The 25366-nt window shown below is 37.8% G+C and overlaps 1 protein-coding gene across 1 annotated transcript; it reads left to right on the forward strand.

Moving 5' to 3' along the window:
• Positions 1-1346: 1346 nt before the first annotated feature.
• Positions 1347-25128, forward strand: LOC141646070 (putative late blight resistance protein homolog R1A-3). The gene is made up of 4 exons (XM_074454149.1): positions 1347-1488; positions 15633-17011; positions 21692-23610; positions 23711-25128. Exons 2-4 carry the CDS (start codon positions 17009-17011, stop codon positions 24840-24842), a joined length of 3054 nt encoding a protein of 1017 aa, XP_074310250.1. The 5' UTR covers positions 1347-1488; positions 15633-17008; the 3' UTR covers positions 24843-25128.
• Positions 25129-25366: the final 238 nt, after the last annotated feature.

Raw genomic sequence — 25366 nt, forward strand, 5'->3', positions numbered from 1 at the left:
CATTGCGAAGGGATATGAGTGGATAAGAGAAAAGGGGCAAAAAGTTCAATGGTGTGGAGTGTGGAATCATTTGGAACAAATGGTCCATTCCAAAACACGGTTTTCTTGCTTAAATTTATCAAAATGGAAATATGAACACTAATGCTAAAATGTATAATTTAGGGATCAGAGACAATATCACCTGTTGTATTTGCGGCAGTGGCATTGAAGATCCGGATCACCTATTCTTCGATTGCAGGTATAGCACAGAGGTCATCACCTTTGTTGGGGAGTGGCTTGAAATGGATATACCTCATGACGATCTTTTGAAATGGAGATTGAGCAGAAGAGGGATTAAAGAGGATAATGGTGCCCTTAATGCAGTGATTAATGCATGTATCTACCAAGTTTGGCTACAACAAAATTCTGGCAGGATAAATGCATGTATATTGCGACCTTCGTCTCTGGCAAAGCAAATCATCAAGGATTGTAAAACTCTGTTCTTGGTTTTAGCTGGGAATGGCAGGGGGCGCTATTTGTGGGATGGTGAGAAAACTTCTTGATCGCTAAAGAAGATGAAGTTGAGATTCATTTTGATCGCGATTTTTTAGGGTTGTATTTTGGGGATGTTTCTGAGTTTTGTTGTCTTTCCCCTATTATCGCATCTGGGTTTTGTTGGTAGACATACCGTGTGTTTTGGGCCTATGCATTGGGCCGTGCTTTGTTGTATTGGTAAGGACTCTTTGGGCCTTTCACAAAAGGCCGCAAATTGTCTATATATGGTTACGTTTGATATATCAATATACTTATATTTACCCAAAAAAGAACTAAATGGATAATGAGAGTGTAAAAATGACATGTATATAACAGTCATTTATATTTATAATTGAGTAAACCATATGTATAAGAAAATCGCAAATTTCCCCTTTAGAGGGACACTATCCGTCTAAAGTTGTAGATTGATAGTGTCCCTCTCACAAAATGAGAAGAGATAGTACAAGTGGGTGGAAAATGGATACTCCCATTTACCCTCTTATTTGCATTTTGTGAGAGGGTCATTATCCGTTTACAGTTTTAGATGGATAGTGTCCGTTTACAATAAGAGCGCTCTTATTCATTTGCATTTTGTTAGAGGACCACTATTCATTTACAATTTTAGACGGATATTGTCCGTCTACCATGAGACGGATTGTAAGAAAATATAATCGTATCTATATTTGTTCGTACCAACACTCCATGAGTCGGTCATATGCTCCCATTGTAGTCTACTTTATTAGTCTTCTAAAATATTACTCCTAGATTAGCGGTCTTTGGAATTAGTCAGATCTGCATCTTGGTAAGTGGTAACTTCGTAGCTGACAAAAGTCAACACTTCGTTGTTGTAAATACTGTAGGAGTATATGTAAGAATCTCATACTTAAGCTAGCTTTTTGTAAACTGAAAAGAGAAAGGGAAAAAAACAAGAAGTGGAATCACATCTGTTCATAATTCTCAAATACATTTGCTCAGGTAAGTGGTTCAATCTTCAGTTCTCAACCATTTGTTTATGTTCTAGTTAATTTATAATCACTTCGATCTTTTTCTTACTCTCTTTTTGTCCTGTCATTTCTCTAGGTGTATTTTATCATTTTCATTTATAGTAAATTTTACCTTACAAGGGACCTAGTGAAAGTGGAGATTTGTGGTCTAATATTATTATTAAAAAGTTTTCTCCTACACTTTTTTGCTCTTTATGCTGAATTCAATTGATAAATGAGTGAGGAAGTAACGTTTTGTCTTGTTTTAAAACATTTTTGTATTATGAAAGTAGTTATCAAATAACATGCAGAGATTATGTAAAATGAATACAATTTTGAAACCGTATCGGTCGCAAAAGTTACTAAATTCATTGTACGGATCGTATACCCAAATTCGCATATACGTACCCAGTTTGCTGTTAGGTGCGTTGAAAACTTGAAACTAACTACGGATTACATATCTTTGCTCTAGATATCTTTACGTACGCTCGTTTTCCCAGCAAACCGTATACCCTTTTTATATAAGGGTTGAACCTAACTACATAATGTTATGAACTTGTGAAGGTATGTTATATTAGGAGAGTTCGTGTGAGGGAAGGTCAAAGACTTAATGAACCCTTCACCTACTTTTGTATAACATGAGAGCATCTCCAATGATTAAGCAAAAGGACTTGCTTGCAAATAAAAAAGTTTTCAAGCTACTTGCGTAACCATTGGAGCACTTTACATGTACTAGCTTAAATTGAGCTAGTAGCTCCATGGAGCTAGTAGCTCAAATGGGCCTACAAGAAAAAATCTACCAATTAAAACAATACTTAAATATTTTTAATTTTTATTTTCTAGGTAAAATAAGTAAATGTATTAATTAAAAGGGTGTTGTGGAAGGTAGTTGACATATGGTGCATTTAAGCCACAACACTAAGCTAGTAGCTTACCATTGTAATAGTTTGTAGCTTAAAAATATTCTAGCTTGAAAATTTTATGTGGCAAAGGTAAGCTAGTAGCAACTAGCTTACCATTGTGGATGCTCTGAGCACGTTTGTTATTAAGAGTGTGTTTGGATAGCAAGATTGAGGGGGAGGGGGAGGGAGGAGAGGAGAATTAAAATCATTTAGGGTGTAGTTGAATTGAGTGATTTGGAGGCAAACGAAAGAAAAAGAGAGTAGGGGAATTAAAATCCCTTCTTTGAATAGCAAATGAGGGTGGAGGTAGGGGTGTTAATTAGACGAGACAACTTGCGACCAACTCGAGATTGGCTCGGTCAAAGCTCGGCTCGTGCGAGATCGGCTCGGGCTTGATAACTAGTCAAGCCGAGCAAACGCTGGCTCGACTCGAAAAGCTCGCGAGCGGCTCGAACTTTGTGATTATATAAGATATTGCTCATACTTTATAAAAATATTTTACATGATTATATCTTTGTATCACACATATCAAATTTCTCACTGATTTGCCAAAAACATTTACATATAACCTTCGAACCTTGTTATTTAAAATATTCAAAGAAAAAAATAATCAAAAAAACAACAATTATATATAGGCTCGATTTGAGTGGCTCGAGCTCGCGTTAAAGCTCGCAAGCTTGATAACGAACACATTTTTTTGAAGTTCGGCTAAGCTCATTATGTCACAATGCAGCGAACGGATACAAGGAGATTTTACAGCTATTTTGAAAACAGTTTGAAGACTTTAAGACTTGAAACATTTTTGCAAATACTTTAAAAATGACAAAGCTTTTGACTCAGAAATGAATTGCAAAGTACTCAATAAATGTTTTTCAAAGTCTTAGCAATAAATGAGATAGGAGAAGGCTATTTATAGAAGAAGTGTGTAAAGGAAGAATCCTAAAAGCACTTGTTCACTCTATGAGGAGTCTATTGATCGAATACGAAAGAGGGGAGTGAATTGAGTATTAAAAACGATGACCGCTTTTTCGAAATATATGATATAAATTAATTAATTGATTTTATTGATTAAAATCAACTAATTAAATTATTAACAATAAATGCAAAAACGAAATAACAATAATAAAGAGAGAGAGAAAGAGAGACACACAGGATTTTTGAAGTGGTTCAGTTTCACAAGTCGAAACCTACGTCCACTATTCTCGATTAATAATTTTTAGTACCTTTCTCCGGATTACAAAAATTATCAATCCACTCGTATAATCAACTATATAATTATAACTCAGATTGAGTATCGCTAAATACTCTAGGTTGCTCTTACGTTAATAAGAAAAATACAACGACAAATACTAATCTCACGTTATGCGAGTGAGTATACTATCCTTGTGTATTTAGTATCCTATAACGATTTTTCTTCGAGTGATTGACAAATTTGATGCGCAATTTTTGTATAAGCAAATTTGGAAAATAAGAATTAAAGCTCAAATGATTTTGCTTAAAATATTTTTCTCTCTTGAAATTTGTAGATGTGTGTGTCAACAATTAATGTTGAATGAATGAGAGTATTTATAGTAGAGTGAATTAGGGTTTGGAATGTTCTAGAATTAGGGCATAGGAATGTTCTGGAAACATAAATCCCTAAATGACTTGATGAACAAGTAAGAAACAAAGGAAGGAGGAGTTTGGCCTCCCTAGGGTTTCGGCCTCCCTAGGGTTTCGGCCTCCTAGTGTTCGGCCCACCTAGGGTTCGGCCACCTAGGGTTTGGCCGGCCTCTAGGGCTCCTTCGGTCCACTTCTTGCTTCTATAGTCCACAACAAATCGAGATAGAATTTAGTTAAAGCCCTAGGTTGCATGACGATATAAATATCGTGTTACAAACCAATAGTTTATTCAACTTAAATTCTTATTAATTAATTCCAATTAAAATAAATACTCTCTTATTTTTATAAACCATTAAAAATATATTTTCCAAAAATTAACGCATCAATTTTGTCTAGTAATGAAGTTATGGCTATTAGGTCATAACTTCACTAACCTTTAAATCAAACAAAGTAAAACCATTACCGGATAACGACCTATACTATCTAATCTTCAGTAGATCTTCAGTAAACGAATCGTCTCTTCACAAGTCTCTCATCTTGAGTCTCGTGATTGATTTCCAATCTTGATCTTGCTTGAATGCATCGATCAAATGTATTTGAAGTTGTACCTCCTTGGTCCAAACTTCAAGCTTGCGTCATTGTAATTGTTCCTTTCTAAATAAAGACTTAAGCACACAATTACACGCATATGTTTATAATATTAAGTCCACATACAAATCATTACTGTCATTATCAAAACAATTAATTAGGACTAAAGGTCCAACAAATTCCCCCTTTTTGATGATGACAAGTCTCCTATGATTTGTGTCTAAGTCTAGTTCCCCCTCAACATAATACTTCCCAAATTATAGAACAATTGAGCGCAGAAACTAATAACCTTTTCAAAGTTATAACTATAGAACGCCATGAGAGAATTAACTTTGAGACGGTCGCAAATCATAAAAACAATTCCCCCTCTTGGCATCATTGAAAAGATAAGAACAAACATAAAACGACCAGAATAATATATTATGAGACAAGAATTAATCATGAAAAACATATTATATGAAACGCAATCTAGTTCTTAATTAGCATAATAATATTATAAACTTGCAATCACAAAAGGAATAATGCGGAATTGAAAAAGCTAATATCCATAAGAATGGATTTTTATTGTGAGCAAAGGAATTAAAAAGATAAGGCTAGGTTGAATGGATTAGGGCAAGATGGTCAAGGGTAGCGTGGGCTTGGCGGGTTGGACCTAGGACGGGTTCGATATTCCAAGTCCTCAAGTCGCGCATGACAATGGTCTAGAAGTGCAGCTTGGGCAGTCAATCGAGTATCGAAATGACCAATCCTCAAAGTCATAGCCTTTACTGCTTCATATATAGTTTGCATCTCAGACCTCATCTCCTTCCCAGATTGCAAAAGCTCATCACCAAACTTAACCAAACTAGCCATACCTTCCTTCATTTGAGTAGACTCGGAGTGAGTTCGTACGGCGGCCTTAAAAACACTGTCGAGTCGTGTATCAAACCGTGACAACACGGTGTTTATACGAGCCGAGCTCACTTCACTTGGTCCACTAGTATCAACTCTCCTTTGCTTTTTAATTAGATCAAACAACTCTCCTAATTTCTTGTCTTGCTCATTAATCCTTCCAAGAATAGAAGAGAAATTTGATTCCATCTTAGAATCCAACATCTCAAAGCTCACATTGCTTTTTCCTCCTTTTTCTCCTTTTGTCTCAAAACCTAATTCGTTGCCATTAATAACGAGCTTCATATAAGATAAATAAAGATCGCTCATCTCGTCATTAGTGATAACTCCATAACTATGCTTCCCAATTACTCCTTTCTTCTCTAAAATTCGTGAGATCCAATTCCCATAAGGCAAACTTAAAGTAGAAGCTAAATCATCCATCTTAGCCGTTACACTAGCTTGTATAATTTTATGAAACACAAGCAAGGGTAGACTAACCTTTTCTCCTTCAAGCCAAGCCTTCATAATAATCATCTCATGAGCCCCGAATTTATCTCTACCTTCTTTTCGAGGAACAATGGTATTCCAAAGAAAGTTCAAAAAGAACCTCAATGTTGGCGACAACTTCGCAGTTAAGATAGTCTCAGACGAAGTTGCATCTTGTTTGAAATACCGTTTCACTATCAACCTTTTTTCAGGTAACATACTTCCCCATTCTACGCTTGGATTGATTTCGATTCCTCCTCCAGGAACTCGAGCCAAGTCGCAGAAATCACCAGGTGAGACTTTTATGGAAGTCTCATTAACCACAGCAAACAAATTTCCTTCCTTAAGATGAACAAAAGCATAAAATTGATATACCTCAATAGGAAAGACAGGACCACTTACAGCAACAATATTTTCCCATCCTTGATCTTTGAGAAAATTTCTGAAGAACCCAAGTGCTTTATATTTCTTTAACCAATCAATCGAATATACTCGTCCTGCGTGAATGCGATATTGAGCAACTTGATTGACATCTCTTCGTTCTACTTGAGTTAATCTAAGATTATTCAGTCCATTGTTGGTGTAATCATCCATATGTTGTGCGTAAAGAACTCGTGAAGAACCATCTTGAAGTATATAATTTTCAGTCTTTGAACTTACCTAAATTTCCGAAACCAACTTTCCCTTACCCTTAAACAATTTTCGTCGCTTTGTGAGGTTTGTGGGTTGGTCGACGGCGGACCGTGGGGAGCGTGGGGTGTCGGCCGGTGAGGTGGAGCGGGTTCTTGGCGGTGATTGGCTTACCTTCTTTCTAATAACAACATGTTTCTTTGATTGAAAACGGGTTGTAGGTTGATTAGTCATTATTAAAATTGAAGATAGTAGTAAAAGGTAATTAGGGTTTAGATGATTAAAATTGATGAGAATTATGGAGAGATTAAAGGGGTATATATAGCATAAGGAATTTGAGTTTAGGTAAGAATAGGATTCCTTAAAATATAGAGAATAATACCAATTTCCTTATTTCTTTAATGCCTTTCTTTTTTTTTCGGCACCTTTCCTTTTTTTTTTTCGTGCGTTTTTTTTTTCGCACTTTCTTTTTTATTTTTGGCATTATCTCCTATTAAATGTAAGATTAGGAAAGAAAATCTTGTGATGGAGTTTAGGCAGGATTTGTGTAGGAATATAATAAGATAGAAATATCTTTATTATATTTAGGCAATTTATTGTAGATTTTGTCGAATTTTTGTAAGGAATGTGATTATGCAGAATATAAAATATTACCATACACATAAGCAAGATATAACACGTAAAATAAACATTATTTAACATAATTAAACTTGCAACAAAAATATACGGACACAATCGTACAATCTCATCTTCCTAGCCAGTCATTCAGGTTCCCAGACATAATTATGACGGATTTAATTATCACAAATTAAACCAATCTCAAGTCTCAATAACTCAAAGCGTTATCTAGCTAATGCCTTAGTCAAGATATCAGCCCATTGCCTTTCGGTACTACAAAATTCAAGTGAAATGTTGCCTTTCTCTACATGATCCCGTAGAAAATGGTGTCGAATATCTATATGTTTGGTCCTCGAGTGCTGGGCAGGATTCTTAGAAATTACTATAGCACTCGTATTGTCACACATAATAGGCATACGACCTACATTTATACCATAATCACATAGTTGTTGCTTTAACCAAAGTAATTGAGAACATACCGATCCTGAGATACACATACGGCCAAAGATGGAGACATTGCAACTGAATTTTGTTTCTTTGATCCCCATGTAATAATACAAGGTCCAACAAACGTTGCATACCCAGAAGTGATTTTCCTATCTAAAGAACATCCTGCATAGTCTGCATCTGAATATCCTACTAGATCGAAATTACACTCAAGTGGATACCATAAGTATAAATTAGATGTACCAATTAAATATCTCAAGATGCGTTTAACTGCAATCATATGTGACTCTTTAGGACACGATTGATATCGCGCACAGACACATACACTATACATTATATCAGGACGACTTGCAGTTAAATATAAAAGTGAACCAATCATACCTCGATATGTAGTCTCATCGACACACTTACCATGTTCATCTATAGTCATCTTCTTTTCAGGTACCATAGGTGTATCGTATGATTTTGCATTTTCCATACCGAACTTTCGAATCAGTTCCTTGATATATTTCTGTTGGTGAATCTTTATACCTTTCTTTGTTTGTTGAATTTGTAAGCCTAGAAAGTACTTCAGTTCTCCCATCATGCTCATTTCAAACTCAGAAGTCATTAGATCAGAAAAATACTTGCACAATTTTTCATTTGTAGAACCGAATATAATATCGTCTACATAAATTTGCACAACAAGTAAATTTGAACCCTCGGATTTTAGGAACAAGGTTTTGTCGACAGTTCCTCTTGTAAAATTATTTTGTAACAAAAACTTGGATAATCTGTCATACCATGCCCTTGGAGCTTGTTTCAAACCATATAAAGCTTTGTCTAATTTATAAACGTGGTTTTGAAACTTGCTATCTAAAAATCCGGAAGGTTGTTCTATATAAACTTCTTCTTCCAAATAACCATTAAGAAATGTTGTCTTAACGTCCATTTGGAATAATTTCATTCCTTTATGAGCAGCAAAGGCAATAATGAGACGAATAGCCTCAAGTCTTGCTACAGGTGCAAAGGTCTCGTCATAGTCGATCCCTTCTTGTTGATTGTAGCCTTGGACAACTAGTCGTGCCTTGTTTCTTGTAATAAGTCCTGTATCGTCCAATTTGTTTCTGAACACCCATCTAGTACCAATAACAGTTCGATCACTAGGTCGTGGCACCAAGTGCCATACCTTATTGCGTTCGAATTGTTGAAGCTCATCTTGCATAGCAATTATCCAATCAGGTTCCGCAAGAGCTTCTTTAATATTGGTAGGTTCGATGGTTGATAGAAACGAAAAGATCGAGCAGAAATTATTCAAGGACCTTCTAGTTTTAATGCCTTGCTCTAGATTCCCTAGGATTTTGTCCAAAGGGTGGGAGCTTTGATGTTTCCACTTTTTGAGAACTCTAGGCTCATTATCATTTGATGGACTAGCATCATCTGCAGACGAAGAATCATGATTTGTTCCCCCTGAGTTGGACTCGGGATTCTCTTCAGAAATATCACTAACTTCATTAGAAATATCATGATTTGGATCGGAAGTTACAACATCATTAGGTATAACTTCAAGATCTTTTTCTTTATCTAAGGAAGGGTCAATAGTATCATTAACTATGGACTCATCACTTCTCTTAGGATCGTTTGCAGAATTTTCTAGTTCATCATTGATACCTTGAATATCTTCATCTTCATTTAAGGGCTCATTTCTTGCTAAAAAGAAATCGGGCTCATCTGGATCCTCTTCTTCCTGTTCAACTTTATCAAACACATTATCTTCGTCAAAGCGAACATGAACACTTTCTTCTATGCGCAAGGTTCTTTTATTGAACACTTTATAAGCTTTACTATGATCCGAATATCCCAGAAAAACAGCTTCATCACTTCGGGGGTCAAATTTTCCTAAATTTTCTTTTCCATTATTGTGAACAAAGCATTTGCTCCCGAAGCAACGGAGATGTGATATATTGGGTTTTCTCCCTCTTAAAAGTTCATAGGGAGTCTTTTTCAAAATAGGTCGGATCATAGCTCTATTATGCACATAGCATGCGGTACTAACAGCTTTAGCCCAAAAACTTCTAGGGAGCCCACTACACAATAACATCGTACGGGCCATATCCTCTAGGGTTCGATTCATACGTTCCACGACACCATTTTTTTGTGGGGTACGTGGTGCGGAGAAGTTATGCCCCACACCATTTTCCCTACAAAATTTTATAAATAATTGATTATCAAATTCCGTGCCGTGATCCGTCCGAATCGAAACAAGCTTATTATCATATCTATTTTGGGCAAGCTTCATTAATACCACAAATTCATCGAAAGTTTCATCTTTAGAGGAAAGAAAGATTGGCCAGACATACCTTGAGTAATCATCGACTAGAACAAATACATACTTTGATCCACCACGGCTTCTAACTCTCATAGGTCCACATAAATCCATGTGTACCATCTCAAGTGGTCGTTTAGTGCTAACTATTCTTTTAGGTTTAAAAGAGGATTTAACATGTTTGCAGCGGGCACATGAGTCACACATTGTCTCTTGCTCGAATTTAATTGAGGGCAAGCCTTCAACTAAATCCATGGACTTAAGTTTCTTTAAAATAGTTGGACTAATGTGTGCAAACCTCTTGTGCCACAAGCAAGACTCATCAGAGGTTGCTTGCATACACGAAAAGGAATTTGTATTGACAACATTTAAGTCAATCATATACACATTCCTCATACGGTGACCCTCAAGTAAAACATTACTAGTACCTTCAATTATGATACGACAAACATCGGCATGAAAAACAACTCTATTTCCTTTGTCACATAATTGAGAAATACTAAGTAAATTATGTTTAAGACCACTTACCAGATATACTTTATCGATTGAATGAGAGGTTGAAATTCCAATTTTTACTACTCCAATAATCATACCCTTCTTGTTATCTCCAAAGGTAACCTTGCCACCAAAGAAGGGCTCTAGTGAAAGAAAAAGATTTCTGTCTCCTGTCATGTGTCTCGAGCATCCACTGTCGAGATACCATAGATTATTTTCTTTCACTTCTACCTGCAAATGAATCAAATACAACTTTTAGGTACCCAAGCTAAGTTGGGTCCTTTATGGTTAGTAATTCTATATATTTGATCCTTTCTAACCCATACTTGTCTTGTTATTCTTTTGGCTTTAAAATTGGGTTGTCTTTGTCTTTGTCTAACAATCGGAACATGAGGTACTCTAGGTTTTGTCTTAACAAAAGTAGCTCTAGGTCTAGTACCTTCATGAGACGCTCTAGGTTTAGAGTTATGAACTTTAGGCTTGAGTGTATGCTTTTGATTCTCATTCATTTTGTTTGATTTTGAAGGAACAGATGAGTAATCAAAAGCCATATCATAAGTCCATCTAAACTTATTATTGCGTTCTTCGTTGTCGTTAGGTTCATCTATAGTAGAGACATCATCTTCTACTATGAAATCACAAGTCTTAGCAGTTTCGACATTCTTTCGCTTATCCAAGGCGAGTTTGACACAATTGACTTGTATATGTCCAGTAGAGCCACACTAATTGCAAATCAAGTATTCTGGAAGATTAACATATTTTCGTTTTCTGAAATCGTGATCAGAAGGATTAGATTTGCATTTATCATGGTCTCTACGGCTATAACATTCATGACCAAGTCCCATCTTCATGTTATTGTCAGATTGTTCAGTAAGGAAGTTTAAAACCTTTGTGCTTCCTTCCCACTTATCATGAACTTTTCGTGCATGTAAAAGTAATTCTTTCAAGGACTCAATTTCTTTTTCACATTTTGAATGATCTATATTTGAATCCTTGGAAGAACTACCTTTCTCAAAGTCTTCACGAAATTTATCAAAACGTTCATTCAAGACGCGTTTCTCATTTTCATGTTGTACCTTAAGTTGAGACATACTTTTACTAGCTTCTTCTAATTGCTTAGAGAGAAATACAATTTCTCTCTTGTGTTCGGAAACCACACTATTTTTGCCATTAAGCTCATCTTTTAAAATCTCATTGACTTTCTTCAACTCAGAAGTTATAGCATCACTAGCCGTAACTTTAGCTTAAAGATGCTTAATGTTGAGTTTAAGCTCTGAAGTTATGGCATCACTAGCCTTAACTTTTGATTCAAGAGCGTTCTTCTCAGCATTTGTCATGTCTGAAGTTATAGCTGGAGTAGCCATAACTTTAGATTTGAGCTTTTTGGCTTTGGCTTTCAGAAGTTGGTTTTCCTCAGCAATATCTAAAATCTGTTCCTTAAGGTCTTTTAACTCTAGACTTTGTTCATGACAATGATCAAGGGATTGTTCACAACACTTAATTAAATTATCCTTAGAAAGTTTCTTAACTCGCTTTTTAATTTCAAGATAACTTACCTCTTCATCCTCTCGAATCAATCTGAATTTCCAACAAGACACTTCTCAAAGCATTTGAAGCATTGCTTTCATTGTCGCTTTCGGAGAATAGGTCAAGACTGACGCTACTTAGACAAACGTTGGCAGTTTCTTCTTCTTCTTCGGATTCGCCATCTTCAGAGTCCAAGTCTCCCCAACAATATGCCATCATAACTTGCTTGAATTCTCTCTTTGTTTTGTCACGTTGATTTTTGTCTTTAATTTTCTTCCATGTAGGGCAATCTTTGATCATGTGATCATTATCACCACACTTGAAGCATTCACGATTAGAGAAAGACCCTTTTGACTCAAAAGTTTTCTTGGGAGTTTGCTTTGATTTGTTATTTGTCTTATTTTGATTTTGAAAGAAAGACCTTTTCTTAAGACGTTTAATAAGCAACGCAGTTTCATCTTCAATATCTGAAGAATCATCAACCTTGCTAGACTCAGCTTGTAAGGCCATCTTTTTGCTTGTGCTAACTTCCTCCTCATCCCGATTCGAGTAATCTCGTGAGCCATTAAGGTTCCGAGTAGCTCCCGATAGGATAACGAAGTTAGGTCCTTACATTCTTCTATGACAGATACTTTATGTCTCCATCTGCGAGACATACTTCTGAGTATTTTTCTAGCAATTTCCTCGGAGTCAAAAGTTTTTCCTAAATTCTTTAGCTCATTGATGATGATAGAAAAGCGAGAGGACATGCTATCAACTGACTCGTTTTGCTCCATGGCAAACAGCTCGTATTTTCGCATTAGTAATGCCATACGTTGCTTTTTGACAACAGTGGTTCCCTCATAGGCTAATTCTAGACCATCCCATATTTCCTTGGCAGATGAACTGGTTGAGAAACGATCGAATTCAGTGGCAATCATACCGTTTTGCAATAAGCTTATTGCTTTTGAATTCTTCTCAGCCTTTTTATAATCCGCCTCAATATAGTCTTCTTCTTTCTTTTCGACGGTAGTGCCATTACTGGTTGCAAGTAAGATCTTATTCGGACCATTCTTGATAATCAACCAACACTCCCAGTCGTTTCCCTTAATGAAGTGGGTCATCATATTTTTCCATAAACCATAGTTCTTCCCATTGAATATAGGACACTTTAGGTGTTTGGAATCCATTTGATAAAAAATAAATGCAGCGGAAAAGACGATAAATAGACTACAAAAAAAACGATCAACTCTAGCTGTTAGGCTATCAAGAGCACGAGGCTCTGATACCAATTGAGGAGTATATTGATCGAATACGAAAGAGGGGGGTGAATTGAGTATTAAAAAATATGACCGCTTTTTCGAAATATATGATATAAATTAATTAATTAATTTTATTGATTAAAATCAACTAATTAAATTATTAACAATAAATGCAAAAACGAAATAACAATAATAAAGAGAGAGAGAAAGAGAGACACACAGGATTTTTGAAGTGGTTCAGTTTCACAAGTCGAAACATACGTCCACTATTCTCGATTAATAATTTTTAGTACCTTTCTCCGGATTACAAAAATTATCAATCCACTCGTATAATCAACTATATGATTATAACTCAGATTGAGTATCGCTAAATACTCTAGGTTGCTCTTACGTTAATAAGAAAAATACAACGACAAATACTAATCTCACGTTATGCGAGTGAGTATACTATCCTTGTGTATTTAGTATCCTATAACGATTTTTCTTCGAGTGATTGACAAATTTGATGCGCAATTTTTGTATAAGCAAATTTGAAAAATAAGAATTAAAGCTCAAATGATTTTGCTTAAAATATTTTTCTCTCTTGAAATTTGTAGATGTGTGTGTCAACAATTAATGTTGAATGAATGAGAGTATTTATAGTAGAGTGAATTAGGGTTTGGAATGTTCTGGAATTAGGGCATAGGAATGTTCTGAAAACATAAATCCCTAAATGACTTGATGAACAAGTAAGAAACAAAGGAAGGAGGAGTTTGGCCTCCCTAGGGTTTCGGCCTCCTAGTGTTCGGCCCACCTAGGGTTCGGCCACCTAGGGTTTGGCCGGCCTCTAGGGCTCCTTCGGTCCACTTCTTGTTCTATAGTCCACAACAAATCGAGATAGAATTTAGTTAAAGCCCTAGGTTGCATGACGATATAAATATCGTGTTACAAACCAATAGTTTATTCAACTTAAATTCTTATTAATTAATTCCAATTAAAATAAATACTCTCTTATTTTTATAAACCATTAAAAATATATTTTCCAAAAATTAACGCATCATTTTTGTCTAGTAATGAAGTTATGGCTATTAGGTCATAACTTCACTAACCTTTAAATAAAACAAAGTAAAACCATTACCGGATGACGACCTATACTATCTAATCTTCAGTAGATCTTTAGTAAACGAATCGTCTCTTCACAAGTCTCTCATCTTGAGTCTCGTGGTTGATTTCCAATCTTGATCTTGCTTGAATGCATCGATCAAATGTATTTGAAGTTGTACCTCCTTGGTCCAAACTTCAAGCTTGCGTCATTGTAATTGTTCCTTTCTAAATAAAGACTTAAGCACACAATTACACGCATATGTTTATAATATTAAGTGCACATACAAATCATTACTGTCATTATCAAAACAATTAATTAGGACTAAAGGTCCAACACTTTATTTTCCAAGAGTTATCAGAAATAATCTCATTTAAAAATGTTGTAGAAAGCAATCAGTTTGTAGGCTCAAGAAAAATTCATTTTCAATGCAACGGGTGTTCTCTGTAATCTTTTATGGGAACTCACATTACTGCTAAAAATAGAAAAGCAAAAGATCCATTTTTGGAATTAAAATCAACTTGCAAAAACAAGATTGATATCTTTTGAATCAAGTAGTAAACATATTCTTTTTGTGCTTCAGATTTATAAAAGAGTTTTTCTAACGTGTGCCCTTAGGGCACACATTAAGAGGCTAAATAAAGAAAGAATCAAAAGAATATTAGACTCTTAATGTGTGCCCTTAGGGCACACGTTAGAAGGTTTTTCTAACGTGTGCCCTTAGGGCACACATTAAGAGGCTAAATAAAGAAAGAATCAAAAGAATATTAGACTCTTAATGTGTGCCCTTAGGGCACACGTTAGAAAAACCCATAAAATAGTATCTTTTGAAAACAAAAAGTCTTATGAAAGTTTAAACTTGTCATTTTTCGAAATTTATTTCCTTTGTGAAAATTCTCCATTCGTTGTATCAGAAACCACAGTGCGGTCGCACTGTTGCATGGTTTTGCCATCACTTAACAAATCGAGAATGTTACGCTACCCCCCTTACAACATTTGACTTAGGCTAAGGAGATTCTTTGTGTTGATCATTGTTGCACCATTTTGAGGAGTGATTTGTAAGCTTCAAATACTATTAAAAATAACTAAGAAGCAAACCATTAAATTACAAAGAAACTTGGCATCATCAACCAAGTGTGGTCTAACACTTTTTATGAGCAAAATTTTCAGAAGTGTGATTTAAAGGTAATATTTCTAATATTTTTTTTTTCCTTGTAAAGAGAATAAGTTGGAAAAAGTGATTTATAAAAGGGAGTAATTAATTGTTTGAGCTAATATAAATGAGATTAATGAAGTACTCCGTCTATAGTTGTGTTTATTGACTATTAGTTTGATGAACAGGTGACACTCACATGTGAGTTTTATATTCCAACCTCCGAGTCACTGGTGGTTTCTGTAGTAGCTGAAAATTGGATGGGAGACATGAGCTTATATGGGAGAGTTCTGCGAGAATTAACTGTACTTGAAGGGGAGTCATTGACAATTATTACTAAAAACAAGTGTCAGAAACTGAGACATAATCTGATGTTCATCTTACCATTTTGGAATTCTCGATTGAGTGAATATTGGACATGTCATAATTACGAACAGCTGTCGGAGAGTCGTCCACAGTACTTTGAAGACTCTGATACTTTTGTTGATTATTGGTTGCAGCAAGTAGGCTGTTCATCGTCCATTTTGACTATTCGTCAAGACTGTGACTCAAGTGGTTGGTGTCTCTGGCATGGTGCCTTTGACTTCTACTCGTGTGCTTATGAGGAAGAGGAGGATTACGATTGGATAAGATGTACTGAGGCAGTCCTAGTAAATTTGGATTATGTTCGTACTGAGCCGCTACTAGAATATCTAGATAATGGCAACCGCTTTGTCAGTTTAACTAGTGTTTTAAAGGGAAGAATTAGAGCCATTGCAGAAGGACTAGGAGTTGTCACAAGTTTTCGCAAGGCAATGGCCAAGTGGAATTTTGAGGATTTTCAACATGTCAAGCTACAAATACTTGATTTTTATCGGAGTACTGAAAGTTTGGCTCACAGAGCCACCGATATCTTTGTTCGATTTATCATATACAATGGAGGAGATATGAATGATGATGAATTTTGTATCTTGGAGGAGAAGTTTAACAATGCCCAGCTTCAAGCGAAGGAGGTCTACCTTCAAGTACTGCGAGCTTTGAAGCTAAGCCATGAAGATTATCGTATGGTAATGTGTAAAACCCTCCTCCCGTCAATTGACGACCTACAAAACATTCTCAAGACTTTTATAGATGATCTTCCTCCTTCAGACAAGTGTACGGAGGCCAGAGAGATTGTGCTAGAGCTGGAGTTTATTAGAAGTATGATCAATCATACTTCAGAACAATCATCGGAGAGTTGGATAGCATATGCTATTGCAACACATATTGATGTCTTAGCTGCTCAGGCTGCTGACGCTTCAAATGTTAGTTGTTCATTTGACGTTGAACACAAGATTACGGACATAAGAAACAATGTCAGGAACAGTTGCAGGAATTACAATATGGTTTCCGGTTGTATTGGTGGTTTATTGAGCTATTTACAATTGGTTGGTGAAAACAATGTCGCATGGATGACCTCAACTGCCATTCACATGATGAGGCTCAAGGAACTGCACACTTTCTTGACGAATACAGAATACTTGCTCTGTTTAAGTCCAGAGTTCCAAAATACATTTGACCATATTGCACAAATGTTTTGCGGGGCATGGTGGGATCTATTAACCAAATAAGTCACAATTAGGAAATTGTATAAAATAATCAAGTAAATATTGAAAATATAGCTTTCTTTATTCTGTAGATTATCTCCTTACCATAATTGCTAAACTATGTACACTATAAATACTTGTAACCTATTCAATGGTAAATACAACTTTCAATCATAAACTTCTATCTCTTATATGGTATCCAAAGGCTCTCATCGATCCAACCCAAAACTTCGACCTAAGAAACCCTTATTCAAACGCCACGCTGCTCCTTCTTCTTCTTTCTTATCAATCGACATGGCAACCAACACCTCCCACAATGATACAATCGTTCCCAACCCACATGAAACATCGAAACCTTTAACCTCGCTAAACTTGAACCATTGCGTAAAACTCAACGCACTCAATTACACCGCCTGGCGATTCCAATTAACCAATATTCTCTTTGGTTTTAGTCTCCTCGGTTTCGTCACTGGAACCGAAACCCCGCCTGCCAAAACCGTGACTGACACCAAAGGTGAGCAACCCAACCCGTCTTACTTGACATGGCTCAAACAAGACGGTCTTATCCTTGGGGCCCTTATGGGAACCCTCTCGGCTGCCCTACAACCTCTCATAGTACGGGCCAAAACCGCTAAAGAAGCATGGGATATCCTTGCTCAAACCTATGCCAACCCTTCGAGGGCACACATAATGCAACTTAAAAACCGCTTTGAGTCAATTGTTAAAACCTCCGACCAAACCATAACCGATTACATGAACTCGATCAAAGTTTGTGTTGATCAACTCGCTCTCATGGGTAAGATACTTGACCCTGAAGATGTCATAGATAGAGTCCTCAAAGGTCTCGACTATGAAACCTACAAACCCGTTATCACCACCGTAAGAGGCCGAGACACACCCATCTCATTCGAAGCTCTTCACGAGCAACTATTGAACCACGACCTTATGTCTAATCATGACAACTCCACCACCCACAACCACTTCACTCCCTCGGCCAATCCCGCACACCGTCACACCAATCAGCACCGTAACACCTATCGCCAACAACCGCCGCCTATTATCGCAACCCACTCACCAACCCTCACCTTCGAACCCTTTGTTTCACGCCCTTTCAAGGGTAGATGCCAATGGTGTCGGGAAACAGGACACGTCATTGCCAATTGTCCTCTCTTTCGAAAACTGTTTCCTAACATCCAGTTTCCTGAACCAAACTATCGTCAACACCAAAACGCAACCCAACCCCCACCACAAGCCCACGTTGCAAATTATGGCAACCAATCTTACACCAACACCATTCCTAACCCGAATTTCTTGTTCGACAGTGGTGCCTCACACCACTTGACCCATGATTTAGACACTCTCGCCTTCCACTCACCCTACGACGGCCTTGACGATCTCATCATTGGTGACGGCTCTGCACTCCAAATCGAAAATACAGGTTCATTTACTATGCAAAATCTTAAGTTCAATGATGTTCTACATGTCCCTAAAATATCGCGCAATATTGTATCTATTTCGAAATTGTGTAAAGATAACAATGCTTATGTTCTTTTCACTGATAATTATTTTTTTGTGAAGGACCGTCACAACCGTAAAACCCTCCTCCAGGGCCGAGCAACCAAGGGAGTGTATGAATGGTGTCCACCACCGGTCGTCCATCAAGCCGCTCTCCAAAATAGAGGACCCACGCCTCCTTCGTGGGAAGGAACCACGCCTCTTTCGTGGCACCACAAGTTGGGTCATCCCACATTCGATGTACTCCAACTAATTAATAAAAATTTATCTTTTCGCATTCGAAACTTTGATTATTGTCATGCGTGTTGCATCTCTAAAAGCAAAAAACTCCCATTCTCTACTACGACCATCACCTCCAACGCGCCATTAGACCTCATTTTTTCCGACTTATGGACTAGTCCTGTCTTATCTCGTGACAACTACAAATATTATGTCGTATTTGTAGACCATTATACTAAATATGTTTGGCTATATCCCTTAAAACGAAAGTCCGAAACTACTCAAGTTTTCACGCAATTTAAGGCCCTAGTCGAGAAATATTTTAATAAACCTATTCGTCGCTTCTTTTCAGATAATGGTGGCGAATTTACAAAATTAAATCAAACATTACTTACTAATGGCATATCCCACAATACTAGTCCACCTCACACACCCGAACATAATGGCTATGCCGAACGACGACATAGACATATTGTAGAAACCGGTCTTGCCTTACTTAATCACGCCGGCCTTCCCACCATCTACTGGCCGTTTGCCTTTGCCACCGCAACGTATCTAATCAATCGCTTACCAACCAAAACCTTGAATGGTGACTCACCTTATTTTCGACTACATAACATTCAGCCAAACTATCATAAGCTTCGAAATTTCGGATGCCTATGCTATCCGTGGCTGCGACCATATACAAAACACAAGTTAGAAGATCGCTCAATAGCTTGCATTTTTATTGGTTATTCTAATACTCAAAGCGCGTATCATTGTTTGGACCCAAAAACGCACCGCATATATACCTCACGACATGTAAAATTCATCGAACACCACTACCCATTTCTCGACCCCACCTCGTCATCTCCTCCACCCGTGGTTGATGATTGGTGTACTCTTCATATTCCTCTCCTCTCTCCGCTGCCCACTGCCGTGTCCACACCCACATCCCAGCCTTCATCTTCCGTCGAACCCACCCAGCGCCCTCCTGTCACCATCACCTATTCCAGACGGCCTCGCTCTTCAACCATGCCTCCTTCCACGACATCCCACAACCACCCAACCCGTCTATCAACCCCACGTCTCTCCCTCCTTCTGCCACTCCTAAGCCTCGCAAACAAGCAGCTCAACCACCTCCTAAGACCATTGTTACTCGTCTAGCTAATGGCATTAGAAAACCCAATCCAAACTACACTAACAACCTCGCTCAAGCATCGTCAACCAATGATAGTTTACCCAACACAGTAAAACAGGCCCTCATTCTTCCTCAATGGCGTACCGCCATGCAAGAAGAATTTGCCGCCCTTGAACGTAACGCAACCTGGACACTAGTCCCACGAAATTCCTCTCAAAATGTCATAGGATGTAAGTGGGTCTTTCGCAATAAATTCAATCCCGATGGCACCCTCAAACAACACAAGGCTCGTCTTGTGGCTAAGGGTTTTCATCAGCGACCTGGCATTGATTTTAATGAGACTTTTAGTCCTGTAATTAAACCTACAACCGTCCGTTTAATTTTATCCTTAGCAGTCACAAACTCGTGGTCGCTACGACAATTAGACGTTAACAATGCATTTCTACAAGGCACACTAAGTGATGATGTGTTTATGGTTCAACCACCTGGTTTCGTTAACCAATCAAAAATCGATCATGTTTGCAAATTGAACAAAGCTATTTACGGTCTTAAACAAGCTCCTCGAGCCTGGTACATGGAATTAACCTCCTATCTTCTCAACTATGGTTTTAAACAATCTGTTTCTGACTCATCACTATTCATTTTACAAACAAAAACCACCTTTATCTACATGCTTATCTACGTTGATGACATTATTGTCACGGGTCCGAATCCCACGCAATTACACCACTTCATTGCAACCTTGTCCCAACGCTTCTCGCTTAAAGACCTCGGACCGTTGTCTTATTTTCTAGGCATTGAGGTTGCTCATAACTCTCTTGGTATTCACCTAAACCAATCTAAATATGTTCATGATCTTTTAACCAAGTACAAAATGCTCGAGGCTAAACCAAATTCGACGCCTATGGCTACCTCTCCCCCTTTAATTCGTGAAGACCACCTCGCTATTGACAACCATTCGGACTATCGAGCCATCGTTGGTAGTCTCCAATACCTATCACTCACACGGCTGACCGACATTGCATTCGCCGTTAATCGTCTTGCTCAATTCTTACATCACCCCACCACCACCCATTGGATCGCTTTAAAACGGCTTCTTCGTTACTTACGGGGGACTCAAACCGTTGGCCTTCAACTGCATCGCCACTCTCCATCTCGTCTTCATGCATTTTGTGATGCTGATCATGCCGGCGACAAAGACTCTTATGTTTCCACCACTGGTTACATCCTTTACCTTGGTCGCAATCCTGTCTCCTGGTCCTCCAAAAAACAGCGAGGTCTTGCTCTCTCTACCACTGAGGCCGAATTCCGAGCAATTGCCTCTGTCACAACCGAACTTCTCTGGCTTCGTAACCTTCTAACCGAGCTTAATATATCCATTTCCACACCTCCTGCCATTTTTTGTGACAACATTTCTGCCACCCTCTACGCCAAGAATCCGGTCTTCCACTCGCGCATGAAGCACATGGCATTATCGTTCCACTTCGTCAAACAACAATTGCTTCATGGCAACATTCGCATCCAGCATGTCGCAAGCAAAGATCAGCTGGCCGACATTCTCACCAAGCCTCTTCACAAGCCTCAGCATCTTCTCCTTCGCTCCAAGATTGGTCTTACCCATCGGACGTCCATCTTGCGGGGGCGTATTAACCAAATAAGTCACAATTAGGAAATTGTATAAAATAATCAAGTAAATATTGAAAATATAGCTTTCTTTATTCTGTAGATTATCTCCTTACCATAATTGCTAAACTATGTACACTATAAATACTTGTAACCTATTCAATGGTAAATACAACTTTCAATCATAAACTTCTATCTCTTATAGGATCTCCGGTCACTCTGCTTCAAAAAGTTGAAGTCTAACGAATTAGATTTCCGTACCATTTGTCTTGATTTCCTCAAAGGTATTACAGCAAATATGGCACAACCTAACGAATTACTGCTGGTTTTAATCCAATCACTTGTACAAATGCCAGATGCTAAGTTCCTTCTGTTGCAACTTCGCGAATCTATTGTGGCTACAGAGAAAGATAAACTATTTGCAAACTTGATGTATTCTCGAGGGAGAAGTTTGGTTAATCTGATTGAATCTGATACCACTAGTAATATCATAAGGGATGTTGATCTTGGGGGCACTGAAGCGACGCAAATGTACATTTTGTTTTTCAGTGACTTAAATGATGGTGTGTCCTCCAGCTTGCTGGAACCTGTTGAGGGCTTCAAGGCATCAGTGGGACAAGCTTATGCTGAGTACATAAAGTTGCCACATATGGAGCTGCCCAAGTCTGAGTTAGAATTTCTCGACATGATATTGACTCTGGCAGAGCTAAAGGAAAGCGATGCTTATTTATCAGTATGTATTGCTCCACAAATTGGCGTACTCCATGACTACTCACTCGTCTGCAGTTCTTTTCTTCAACGTTATGCAATCAGGCACAATGAATCAGAGGAAGTAAAGGGGCTCTGGTCACGGATTATGAATTTTTGTCGCCAAATGAATAACATTCTCGACAACTTTGAGGAGTTTCCTGACTGGTTTCTGAAGGTGCGTCTGTTTAGCGTCATAGAAGAGGTTAAGCTGATCACTGAAGAGATTTATGCGAATGACACAGTGAAGATTGGTGTTAAACGGTCCAATGATAGTACCCAAAGTCAAAGAGAAAAATTCCAAGCAGTAGAGCATTCCGATGATGATCTACAATCAAAAAATGAAGATGAGAAGCTTAGTTTTGAAGATGAAGATAATCTGACAACACAACTTACGACAGGGTCAAAGAATTTGGAGAAAATCGCAATAGTTGGCATGGCTGGTTTAGGCAAGACGACTCTTGCCATGAATCTATACAAAAGGTGTGCGAAATCGTTCTATGCTCAAGCTTGGTGTTATGTTGGACAAGAGTTTCAAAGGAAAGAGCTTCTGCGAGATATTATAATCCAAATACTTGAACAGCCTAGCAGTAAAATCAAAGACATGGGGGTGGAGGATTTAGCTAAAGAGTTGAAGCAAAGTCTAATTAAGAAAAAGAACTATCTCATAGTCTTAGACGATGTATGGGATATCGATGCTTGGAATGCTCTTCAGAAAAGCTTCTCAAGCAGCAACAACGGAAGTAGAATACTAATAACAAGCAGGCTTAAGACGGTTGGAGAGAAAGTCTGTGATAACAAAAATGTTATAGAACTCAATTTCTTTTCCAAAGAGAAAAGCTGGTATTTATTGGAGAAGAAAGTATTTGGTGCAAAGAAGTGCCCTCAGAATTTAAGGGACGTAGGAAAAGGAATCGCGGAAAAATGCGAAGGGCTGCCACTTTCGATTGTTGTGATAGCTGGAGCTCTTAAAAATAATGAAAAAACTGAAGAAAGTTGGAAGGAAGTGAAATTAAGCTTAGACTCTTACCTTGTTGCTGGGGGTTTGGGAACACTAGAATTAAGCTACAGGAACCTATCAAGTCGCATGAAACAATGCTTTCTGTACTGCTCAACATTCTTGAAAGGAAAAGAGATCCCGAGATCAAAACTGGTGAGGTTATGGGTTGCAGAAAGATTTATAGAGGAAGTCGATCAGGGGGAAAGCTTGGAAAGTGCAGCATATAACTACTTGTTGGCCCTGGTGGATAGAAGTCTACTCATGGTTGCAAAAACAGGCTCTGACAATCGAATTCAAACCTGCAGGATCCATGATTTGTTGCGAGATTTTTGCGTACAAAAGGCAAACGAGGAAAAGCTTATGATAACAATTGACGGGTATGAATTTCTCCTCCGCTTTCATTCTTGTACCTTTACATTTAATTCCTACATCAAATTCTCTACTGTTTTTCTACTGCTTATGTCTTTGACTTTCTAGGTGGAACGATCCTCCGATTATTCAGCAGCGCAGTCGCCTATGCTATTTTTCCGGGTATGAGTTGTGGAATATTAAATGTCATGAGCAATCAAAACTGGACAAAGCTCGTACATTGACCTTCTTGACAAGTTATTGGGCAGATGATTCGGAACACTCAAACTTCTTGCTTTTCGTATTTGAGTATTTCGAATCACTTATTGTGCTGGACTTAGAAAACGTGGAAGGGGGGAGTGAGATTCCTGCCAGTGTAGCAGGACTGAAATTGTTGAGGTATTTGGCAATAAAGGATGGGATAACAAGTATCCCGTCATCAATTGGCGAGTTCTCAAACCTTGAAACACTAATCGTCATAGGTACGCGTGGTGAGATAGATGTTCCAGATTCAATTTTCAATCTCAGCAAGTTAAGGCATCTGCTGGTGAATAAACGTGCACAAGTTAACATTGAGTATAGCAACCCCAACTCTTTAACCAATCTCGAGAATTTCTCTACGCCAGTTCTATCAGGGAGCAGTGCTTACCAAATAATTGTAAGGATGCCTAATCTTCGAAAGTTAAGATGCATACTTATGGACAAGTCTTTCAACGTATCTATCCTTAATCATCTTAGTTATCTTGAATCTTTGAGAGCATTGTACCATGGCGGTGGTCGATTCCAAGGCAAGCTTAGCTTTCCCTCAAACCTGTATAAGTTAACTCTTTTTAAATTTCGTTTACCCTGGTCAGAAACCGAAAAAATTGCAGCTTTGCTCCCTCAGCTTAAGATCCTAAAGTTATTGTTCAAAGCCTTTGAAGGAGAGCAGTGGAGCACAAGTTCGACCTTCAACAATTTGAAATACTTGAGAATGGAGGAGCTTGATATCAAAACATGGGAAGCATCAGATGATAAGTTTCCTAGACTAGAGCGATTGGTAGTGCGAAGATGTAAGCTGCTCCATACAATTCCGGAAGATTTCGCCAGCATTGTATATTTGACGGGCATTGAAGCGCACTGGTGTGATGTGTCTGTTGTTAAGTCAGTTTTCAAAATCAAGAGGGAACAGATTAATGGAGGAAACATGAAGTTCGGGATCATCATCAATCCCACTGTGCCCGACCTTAATGAAGAAGACGATGATGAATTCAGTGACTGAATAAGTTCCTATTATCCTGTTATCTCAAGTTACATACTCCTATTTGGGAACACTAGCACATAAGGCTTTGTGCTCAATAAAGAATTTGCTCACATCATTTTTTTGTTGCAATTTTTACAAACGCCAGGGGCACAACACGATTGTTATTCTATCACATAAGGCTTTGTTGCTCAATAATTACATTTTCCTTCCTTGCACCAAAAATTGTTATTTATTTATTTAGTTTATTTTTGGAACAATTGTTAAACTAAAGGAGATTAATAGTAGATTTCTATTGAGTCAACAAATAATCTAGTAAATAAATTACATATTTACAATTATTCTATCACACTCCCGCAGTCGAAGCTGGAGGTAAGCCAATGTTTAGACTGTCACGAAAATCATCAAAAAGGACTAACGGTAGGCCCTTAGTAAAGATATCCGCGGTTTGACAACGTGAAGGAATGTGTCGAACACGGACCTCGCCTCGTTCAACTTTTTCGCGAACAAAGTGAATGTCCATTTCAATATGTTTGGTGCGTTGA

Source organism: Silene latifolia, chromosome 3, assembly GCF_048544455.1.
Source record: "Silene latifolia isolate original U9 population chromosome 3, ASM4854445v1, whole genome shotgun sequence".
In the NCBI taxonomy this organism is placed as follows: domain Eukaryota; kingdom Viridiplantae; phylum Streptophyta; class Magnoliopsida; order Caryophyllales; family Caryophyllaceae; genus Silene; species Silene latifolia.

What these genes read in the sequence shown, in the direction of transcription:
- LOC141646070 (XM_074454149.1), top strand. An exon ending in CTTATGATAACAATTGACGG is followed by an intron (nt 23,611 to 23,710) that starts GTATGAATTTCT and finishes TTGACTTTCTAG; the next exon opens with GTGGAACGATCCTCCGATTA.